The 9,170-nt window shown below is 34.5% G+C and overlaps 1 protein-coding gene across 1 annotated transcript; it reads right to left on the reverse strand.

Annotated features, from left to right (window-relative positions):
* Positions 1 to 2,916: 2,916 nt before the first annotated feature.
* On the reverse strand, positions 2,917 to 8,820 carry LOC110457878 (putative defense protein Hdd11). Its single transcript, XM_021509328.1, has 5 exons — positions 8,800 to 8,820; positions 5,916 to 6,123; positions 5,423 to 5,592; positions 4,801 to 4,892; positions 2,917 to 4,459 (listed from the first exon to the last, which is right to left on the reverse strand). The coding sequence occupies exons 2-5, from the start codon at positions 6,118 to 6,120 to the stop codon at positions 4,225 to 4,227; spliced, it is 702 nt and encodes a 233-aa protein (XP_021365003.1). The 5' UTR covers positions 6,121 to 6,123; positions 8,800 to 8,820; the 3' UTR covers positions 2,917 to 4,224.
* Positions 8,821 to 9,170: the final 350 nt, after the last annotated feature.

Below are 9,170 nucleotides of genomic sequence, written 5' to 3' on the forward strand. Positions count from 1 at the left end.
ATGGTAATAAGAATGAGAAGACCTGTGTAGCTTGAGATTCCGGAAGCAATTGTGGCCGGAATTGCACTAGGTTTGTTGCGATCATTAGTATTTTAAAGGATAACCTATGATTTCAATGACTGTACATATAACATACCGAAGTTTATAGGAGAAGGCTTATATAGGCTTTGCCTGATGCCCCATTCCTTTGCATATTTTTTGCAATAACATTTGTTGAAATAAAAATAACCTAAGTGTTTATGCTTCATGTATCTTGATGAATGTGTGTGCGAGGATATATATATCAAAAGGGAATTTGCAACGCTGCACGCAAGCCCAACTACACCTGCCCTCCTGACCAAAACTCTTGCTAGTACTAATTCTGGCTGCCATTTGTCATTTTACCATATACGTTACGACAAATATTGTTAATTTTCCTTCCTAACAAGTAACATACAAGCCTTCCTTGTTGATTTGCAAAATCCTTCATCTGGAAAGATGAGTTCTTTAAGCTGATAAAGTATGCACCTAGCGATTCCAATATTTTTTAATCTTGAAATTATTATTTCTTTCACCATTTCGCTGATTTAAGTAGGGACTAGCACGTTGTTTTGAGTGGCTATACTGGCGATTAGAACATGAAATTTGGTTTGAACTCGAGACCGATAGGTCATTAATTGCATTGAGTTTAAACTCAAGCTGTAATTTCCCATTGGTTTCATATTTTAATAATATTGAACATTGTAAACTTTTACAGCAAACGTCAGCTTCCTTCAATTTCAAATGACAATGCAACGACAATTAATTGACTAAAACAAGTGTCAATAAGGTGAAATTTTGCGCGGAGAATAAGAAATGCATGTTTTCATATTGGCCGCCAAATTGTCATCTGTTTTTAAAAAAGTAATTGAAAACTTATTATGCGAGCTTTTGAAAACGTCTGTTTCCCTTGTCAAGCAAAGAATACAGCGATTGCACTCATTGCTTGACAAAGGAAACAAACCTTTTTTAAAAGCTCGCAAAACATTACAACCTTAGCATTTTTTATTATGAGATTTGGACGTGGTTTAATCCTCAGAAGGGCAAATGCTTAAAGTACAAAATACTTCATTTTTCAGTAACCCTAATTTGACTTTGTTCAAAGAGGGTTTGGTTTGATTATACATTTTCAAAATACTTTACTTTAATTTTTATTATGAACTTAACAACTATGAAGAACGTGATGAAGTTTACTAGCAATTCTTTGCTGACAGAGTCCTTTAGAATCGTAATTAAAACGTAATGAAGTTTACTAGCGATACTTTGCTGACAGAGTCAAATTTTCTGCCACAAAAACAATTGTTGATGGCCTTCCAACTTGTGCATAAATGACAGTCGTTTACTGTATAACCCTCTCTAATGACCATTAGGTGATACATGTTCCATCTGCTGGGGCTAGTGAAAGAATCTGATTGTCGACTTCTATGTGATATTTGCAAAACACAGAGGCGTATTATTTATCATTTTGTTTCATCACAAAACGATAATTTAAGATAAGTGAGAGCGAAGATAGTATAGGTTAAAGAGAAGGTGAGAGAGTAATGGTTATATCTGATAGGGGAATATACTGTTAAGGTAATAGGATTGTGTCACCATTTCTCAGTAGAATTTGCAGTTATATTGCTTTGAAGTAAAGAAAATTTTCTGCCACAAAAAAAATATAGGTTGTCAGTCTTTTAAGGATTTTAAATGGAAATGTATGTAAAAAGGTATTTTTGCAAAATAATGTCAATAACAATAATACTGATATAGATTAGTATTGCATTAATGTATATCAATTTAATAAATGCTGAAATTGTGTAAAATTAATTATCTATAGACGATTGAAAATTGACATTTTATAATAAAACCATATTATACACATAGTAATTGCATGTAGTAGTTATCGTTCTTGAAAAACTTCACAGTAGTGAAATAGGTAGCCGGTTTCCTGAAGTACAGAAAAATGGAGACATGTGACTCGTTGATAAAATAACAACTGAATGAATGTCTGGATTGCTTTGAAATACCCTAATATTGAGAGAATACACTGTTCTGTCAGTAATAAACATACAATATTCATCAGTTTAATATTAAACATTAGAATATGCGGAAATTGTGATACTGTCTCCCTACATTGGATTTTCAACTAGGGATGTATTTCCTATTTCCGTTTAGCAATACACTCTTATGACCTTAAATATCGGAAAAGTTGACCATTTTAAGGTAGACAAATTGAAACAAGGTGAGCAAAAATGCCGCTATGTTACATGTACTATGCATAGATAATACCTTTTTGATAAGGGCTTACACACTGTTTTAGTAATTTATAATATCGTACTGGAGCGGCAAATTGATCACTGGTTTTATCAGCATTCAATGTACATGTTGCACATGCCAATGTTTTTTCGATTCCGGTTTATTCAATTTATTTTCCGTTTGTTAATTTGAATCTTTTCTCGTACATATTTAGACATAGTATGTCGGATAAAAGGATGAGCTGTGTATTGGATTAATCATAATAAAATTTAAAAAAAGAAAAAAAAAACACCAATATGTGTTTATTGCAAATTGAATATCTCAACACCGATGTAGTTTCTAGATTTATTTGCATATATTTGTAGAAACAAAGTTTTACCCACGGATATTCTAATAAACGATTTGTAATACAAATGATAATAATTCGAGGTTCGTTTATACCGCTTTATCACAACCTAGTTCGTAGGTCGTCTCAAGCGGTTCACAAATTATTATCCGTGGTTATAGGGTCTTGCAACCAGCCAATATCTTACTCAACTCCCTGCGTAGCATACAGCTGGTGCTGCCATATCAGTGCTCACAGCTAGCATTCAATAAGTATAGCGCTGCTCAACCACGTACTCATTTACAGCTGAGTAGACTGGAACAAGCGGAGTAAAGTGTCTTGTTCAAAGATACAACACAGTGCCGTGCCGTGACTCGAACCCTTCGGTCACGAGCCCAGCGTCCTACCATTAGACTACCGTGCATCCTACCGTACCTTTGTGTGTACAGTTATTCAATTTTAATAACATGAATCAACTGTTTTTAACATTTTGAAATATAGTGAATCATGCTCAAATCTTCAGTAGTCTACATAAAGGTATAAATCATCTCTGTTCTCATATTAAGTAAGACAACTCTACAATACAAAAAAAAAAAAAAATCAAAAAAAAAATCAACATCTTTTTAGTTTCAAGATGGGTTCTGATTTGATTTCTTTTTTGTCATATTCATTTTCTCTGCTAAAAATACTTAAAATGTTTTGGTCTTTTTTTGAGTAAAAAGAATCCAAAGTTTCCGTGAATATTACAATGATAATAAAAAAAACCCAGCTAAACGTCAGTGCTGCAAAGGTCTAGGACTACTGAATTAACTCTTTCATGATTTGTGTGGATGTATTTATTGATTTTCCTAATCAAGGTAAGCTCTAAGTACCCTTAATTTTACAAAATATTTCTCCTATTATCTTACAGAGACACCATGTGCCGTTGGTATGCCTGTCATGATACAATTCTAAAACGGATCAATATGCAATGGAATTATTAATAATATCAGACAGCGCAAACGGTATATAGGATACTGCTCATTGGGGATAAATCATACTGCTCACATGGTACATATCCTTAGTTAATGCTTTTCACCAGAATGATAAATGTCAAAAATGATTAAAAGTTCCTATAAATCAGCAGAAACCCTTCCTTTAGTTTATTATTTTCATATATTAAATATTAATTGGTTGTAGATAAGACACATATTGTTGCCTATAAACAAATCATTGACTGACATAAAACACATAACCTAACGCTGCAACCCCTTTCGCCTAGTCGACATACATATATGGCATGTTAACACTTTAACACTACAACACTGCAACACAAATGTGTATGGACATTGTTACATCGCAATTCATACTAGAAACAATGGAAGGAGGGGGATGACTGTCGATAGAAATAAGTTGTCGCCGACTTATGTTGAAACTAGCCGAGAAACTGAATTTTCTTTCGTCTTCTTCTTGTGTAGAAGACCAAGACCGAGAACAAAAAAAACCGTCCAGGATGTGGGAAGGATTGGCGTTAACACGCCAGTAGTATTTTCCAAGCATACCACGCTGTTGTTTACTTCCGGTTAATCGCAGTCCAGTATCGACCGAGGTAATGCAATCGGCTTCAACATTGGTTTTCAATGACCCAAAATCAAGTGTCCAGTTCATCGCAGAAAAATACTAATAAGCAGAGCAACCATGGTAAACGAAAGTGTGTTGACTTCAAATGACTTGCTTGCGCTATTTTCTTTAGCAAGAGATCCGGACGATGGCGGTTTATTTGTTATGGTCTCTGATTGACAAGATATCCCGTCATCCTCTGCTGTATCACTGATGTGACGGATGACCTCTGATTGGATCCCGACCCAATATGTCTGTTCGTCATCCACAACAGTAGCACTAAAAATGGTGAGATAATCAAATAATTAGGACCACAAAACAAATTGTTTAAGAAACAGTTCACTCACATAACAATAATTTTACAACATGAACAGTTAATTAATAAGAATGATTAATTTGAACTACACAGAACTGTGCGTTACTTACAGTACTGACCATTAAAACAGGAATTATGTTCAAGTATATCTATGAACAATATACACTGTACCTTTAGCAGGTTTCAGAAGCTTTCTTCTGTCAATGCTATGTCAAGTCAAATTACATATACAAATGTAACATAGAATCATTTGACATTAACTTGATATAACAACATTAACACAGTATGTAATTATGACACTCACTAGAACCGAATCTTTCTCTGTTCAGTAGCCGGAACTTTCCATGTAGCTTCCATGCTATCATCCAGTCCCCAGTTAAGATTCGTTATTGCGCTCTGGTTTTAGAGAAGAAAAAATATTTGAGATACAGTATCAAGTATATTTTCAATAATATTACTCATAGTATATATTGAGCAACAACGTTGTTGAAGCCTTTAAGAAATTGTGTTATAGATAAAGATAGATATTCCAAGAATTGTGTAAACATTTCGCCACAGGCAAACTGTGTTTTGTTTGTGTGTTTGGTGTTTAACGTCCTCAGAACAGCAAGGGTTATATAAGGACGATGGCAAACAGAATCAATTTAGTTTATCATAAACAAATGCTTGCATAAAAACGGTTTGTGGTTAAGCGAACTTCGGTTTAATATCTGTACACGTTTGAAGTTTAGCCTTGTGATATTGCAATAATTTAAATATACAAACAATGGCGTTTTAAAGGAATTTGGTGGTATACCGATGGCATCCTCTACATGTAACGATTGTCACGTTTTATAAGATAAAACCGTTATGTTATTGTTACGAATTACAAATGTAAGTAGGATCTAAAAATCTGAAATGTATTGTTATTAGTTGGAGGTACTTACATTTGTTTCCTTAAAGCAGTTGATGGGTTTCATTTTATAAGATCCTTCTACATTGGTGAAACTTCCAATAGGCATCATGCTGCCAGGTTTTCCCGGAAGCGGACATTCGGCACTCCTGGCCTGTATAAGTATACCTCTTATTTTGCGTGTTCCGGTTGATTTGACAGTTACTTTAAAGACATAAAGAGTTGGTCATTACTACACAAATATTCTTTTTAACTTTTTTATATAAAAAAGAGCTTTCATTATGAATATGGCCAAAGGTAACAGTATGAAATCAAAGGTTCTGTCAAAATATCGTTATAACCCGCTCTTGCATAAGCCTTGTACAAATTCAGCTTACCAAATTACTACATGTAAAACATAACAATCATACAATGAACCAGCCTGACATTTGGTACACCCCCATGGTAAAATCGATTGAATGGTTAAAATTCTTCTTGAGTGTCAGCTATTCTTCAGATTGACCTGGCAGGGAGTATCCTTAACCTACCTATAAGTTCCATGCCTACACCGTGCATGTTCATGCTGACGCTGATATTATATGGAGGTGGCCCTCTCTGAGGTGGTGACGTCAGCTGTGACGGTATCATCTTCCTGCAGTCCACATCTGTCTCACCAAACGGGTAAGCATTGGCCAGGGAAAGCAACGCTAACGAGATGGCTGCTTGGGTCAAGGATATGCGGTCAAATGTCATGGTCTGAAATGAAAGTTTTTTTTCACATTTTAGGAGGTATTGTTATCACTCAGGAATCGTGCAGCTAGGACACGTATTTGAGCATTCCATTGGATTACAGAGCTTTCTCTAACATACACCAATATCTATTAAATGGTTTTTGTTATGGAGGATTCCCTCAATTATTATATTCATTGTTGATACATGTTAGTTATAACCAACGATAGCGTTTTGAGTTTAAAAAATACAATGGGGCTAGACTGGGGTTCGAACCCAGCATTTCAGATATTGTTATACTTTATGCTGCTCTAACCGACATAGCTATCCCGTCATCAGAAGTGTCCTGGCTCAGCTGTACTACAGTAACATCCAAATCGAAAGTAAAGGGAGGTCAATGTAAACACACTTAGCAGTAGGACAGGGATGTTAAATATTGAATTTATTTTCAATGCATGAAACTTATTTTAAGATATGAAAGAAGTTAACAAACATGTATGATGAAATATCGAGTCACATCCTTATGGACGCAAATCAATTATATGCACGTCGTATGAAACCTGTTGTAGCTTATTTTTAAATATGACTAACGCTTTTCATACAGGCATACTCCGTCCTATGTGGATTTTTTTCGTGATTTTTATTGTTGATTAATCCAATACAAGAAATTCACAACACATGCGATCGATGTTAAAGCGTTTGTATCGCCAATGCAAACGGTATGCATGTAACAGTCTAACATCACTTATGTGTTTGATTCTTATGATGATCTCAAATGTTGCTAAACGGAAGGAGAAACATCACAATGACACTGATCTCACAGCATTCATGGTCGTATGAAAATGTAGACATAAACCTTAATACTAAACTATATAAAGATTACATGTGTTTATATCATTCAAACAGTCATCAGATACAGTAGATCATTGCATGTTTATTTAAGTTGAACACTCAACGATTATCTGAGTTGGTACGAACACAAATAAAAAAAAATACATAAGATAAAGATGTGTAGGGTATATTGAGGTCAGCCCATCGATTGTACAGAGATAAGAAGGCTAGCTATAGCCGCCTTAATGACTACAGCAAGTCCTTCCTATGGACTGCAATCTGTCATAGCCGGACACTCGCTTAACGATAACGACATGTCATGTGACCAATCAGACGTAGAAGAAACATTGTTTTGACATGGACACATGATAGTGTTTACTTGTATAAGTGTACTTGTCTTGTTTACGGGCCAGAAGAACAGGTCAAATGACAGGTGTTAGCATTTATGAGAGCATGTGTATAACGTACTCCAGATTTTAATTGTTTTCATACAATTGCTATTGTAGATGTAACAAACATAAATATGAAAGTCTATTGTCCCCTTTCACGAATATAGATAAGAACGTAAACATGCATCAGTGTACTATTATTTTTGTGAGAATGATGTTCATTCGGTAATGAATATCGCCGGGATAAAAACAAATTTGCGAGGGATAGTTTCCTTGTCTACTTTGATTAATAGTGTGTGGTGATCTAACGAAATCATGCTACTTTAAAAGCATTTATCTAAATAATAAAACACAAATAATTCTAGATCGTTTATGCTGTAACGACTTAAACCAGTAGAGACTAACTGTTAATCGTAAAAAGACTGTAAAATGAGTCATTCCCTTAATGCGTTACAAATAAATAAATACCATAAATAAATTCTCCTTTAAAGGAGGATCATAATTAGTGTATACTCTAAAGAGTTATAAATAGGTAAAATATATGTATCGGTTGTTGAAATACACATTACACTTTAAATACGAAACTAACGGCGGTACATTTCATATGTACTTATCAACAACACATTACAGCACTAAAAATGTCAAACACAGCATTTGTAAAACCTGAATCACGGTGCGCTCTGGTAGGTCTGCACGCGCCCTCGGGGCGCAGAGGTCTCGACCTCACCCCAAACACATCAACAACGTGTGGCGCTACTGTAAAGGTGCATTTGTATGTGTGCCAATTGCCTATAGTAATTTTGCGTTTTACTTCTTCTAGAATTGTTTCAATCAAGTTTGTGCATAAAATTACAACAAAATGTAAATAAAGCGTTATGCAAATTTTCTATCGGATAGTTAACGTTAGTTTGCTTTTAAATCATAACTTTTCCTTCCATAAATGATTTTTTCTGATATAAGGGTTCCTTTTGTGTACTAGCTTGATACAAAAATATAGATGGTGAATACAATGTAGCAAACAAACCAGGTTATTTTGGTTTATGTTAGAATGATAAAAATATGCTTCACTAAATCCTTTTACTTATTCAGTATGATTAAAAAACATTACATAGATAAAAGTATTTTTTCGAACAATGTTGGAGAAGAAATTGCTAGAAATTTGATGTCAATTCAATAAATGATTTAATGCACGTATTTTTCTGTTTTAAAAGGATATGTATACATATGATCTATTTATATAGGAACTTACACGACTTTCCATTTTTTGTTCTTAGACTCCTTTTATAAATGGTATATAAATCCAAATGAATTTAAAAATTAATCGCATCCTGCAGGAGTTAAAATCTTATAGAAAAAATTCCAAATGAAAAATATTAATGAAAATAAAACGGAAAACTACGCAAATTTAGTTGTAACATTAGCATGTAAAAAGTATATAAGATGAATGATAATGCTCTAAGCTTGTTTGAACTCTCTCACTTACCGTAGATACGTCTGAGCCTGTTGCCGGGTCAGCTATAAGATTATGTGGCCAGTAGTTTTCTTCCATATATAAGAGCGTGCCAACCACACAGACAACCATAATAATTTATCACCGTCGCGCTTTGTAGGGTGCAGTGCTTACTCATAGATCAACGGTTATAATGACCACTGTCATTTGTACTGTCCTCCCCCACTGACCAGACGTCTTCCTGAACACAGGGGAGGTCTTCTCAACACATCCGATTGTAGATCAGTCACTGAAACTGTTTAAGTTAAAAGAAAAGCCTTATTTGGCCCACCAGCCATACGTATCCCCATCAGAGATGTTGCAGAACAAATGATTGAAAACTTATCAAGATAAATTAGATCAGT

Source organism: Mizuhopecten yessoensis, unplaced genomic scaffold (assembly GCF_002113885.1).
Source record: "Mizuhopecten yessoensis strain PY_sf001 unplaced genomic scaffold, ASM211388v2 scaffold9363, whole genome shotgun sequence".
In the NCBI taxonomy this organism is placed as follows: Eukaryota; Metazoa; Mollusca; class Bivalvia; order Pectinida; family Pectinidae; genus Mizuhopecten; species Mizuhopecten yessoensis.

Excerpts from the sequence above, each read along its gene's own strand:
- LOC110457878 (XM_021509328.1), bottom strand. The coding sequence starts at position 6,120 with ATGACATTTGACCGCATATCCTTGACCCAAGCAGCCATCTCGTTAGCG. Across the intron at positions 5,593-5,915 it reads TGTAGGCATGGAACTTATAG|TAACTGTCAAATCAACCGGA; the intron begins GTAGGTTAAGGA and ends ATGTCTTTAAAG. Across the intron at positions 4,893-5,422 it reads ACTGCTTTAAGGAAACAAAT|AGCGCAATAACGAATCTTAA; the intron begins GTAAGTACCTCC and ends CTCTAAAACCAG.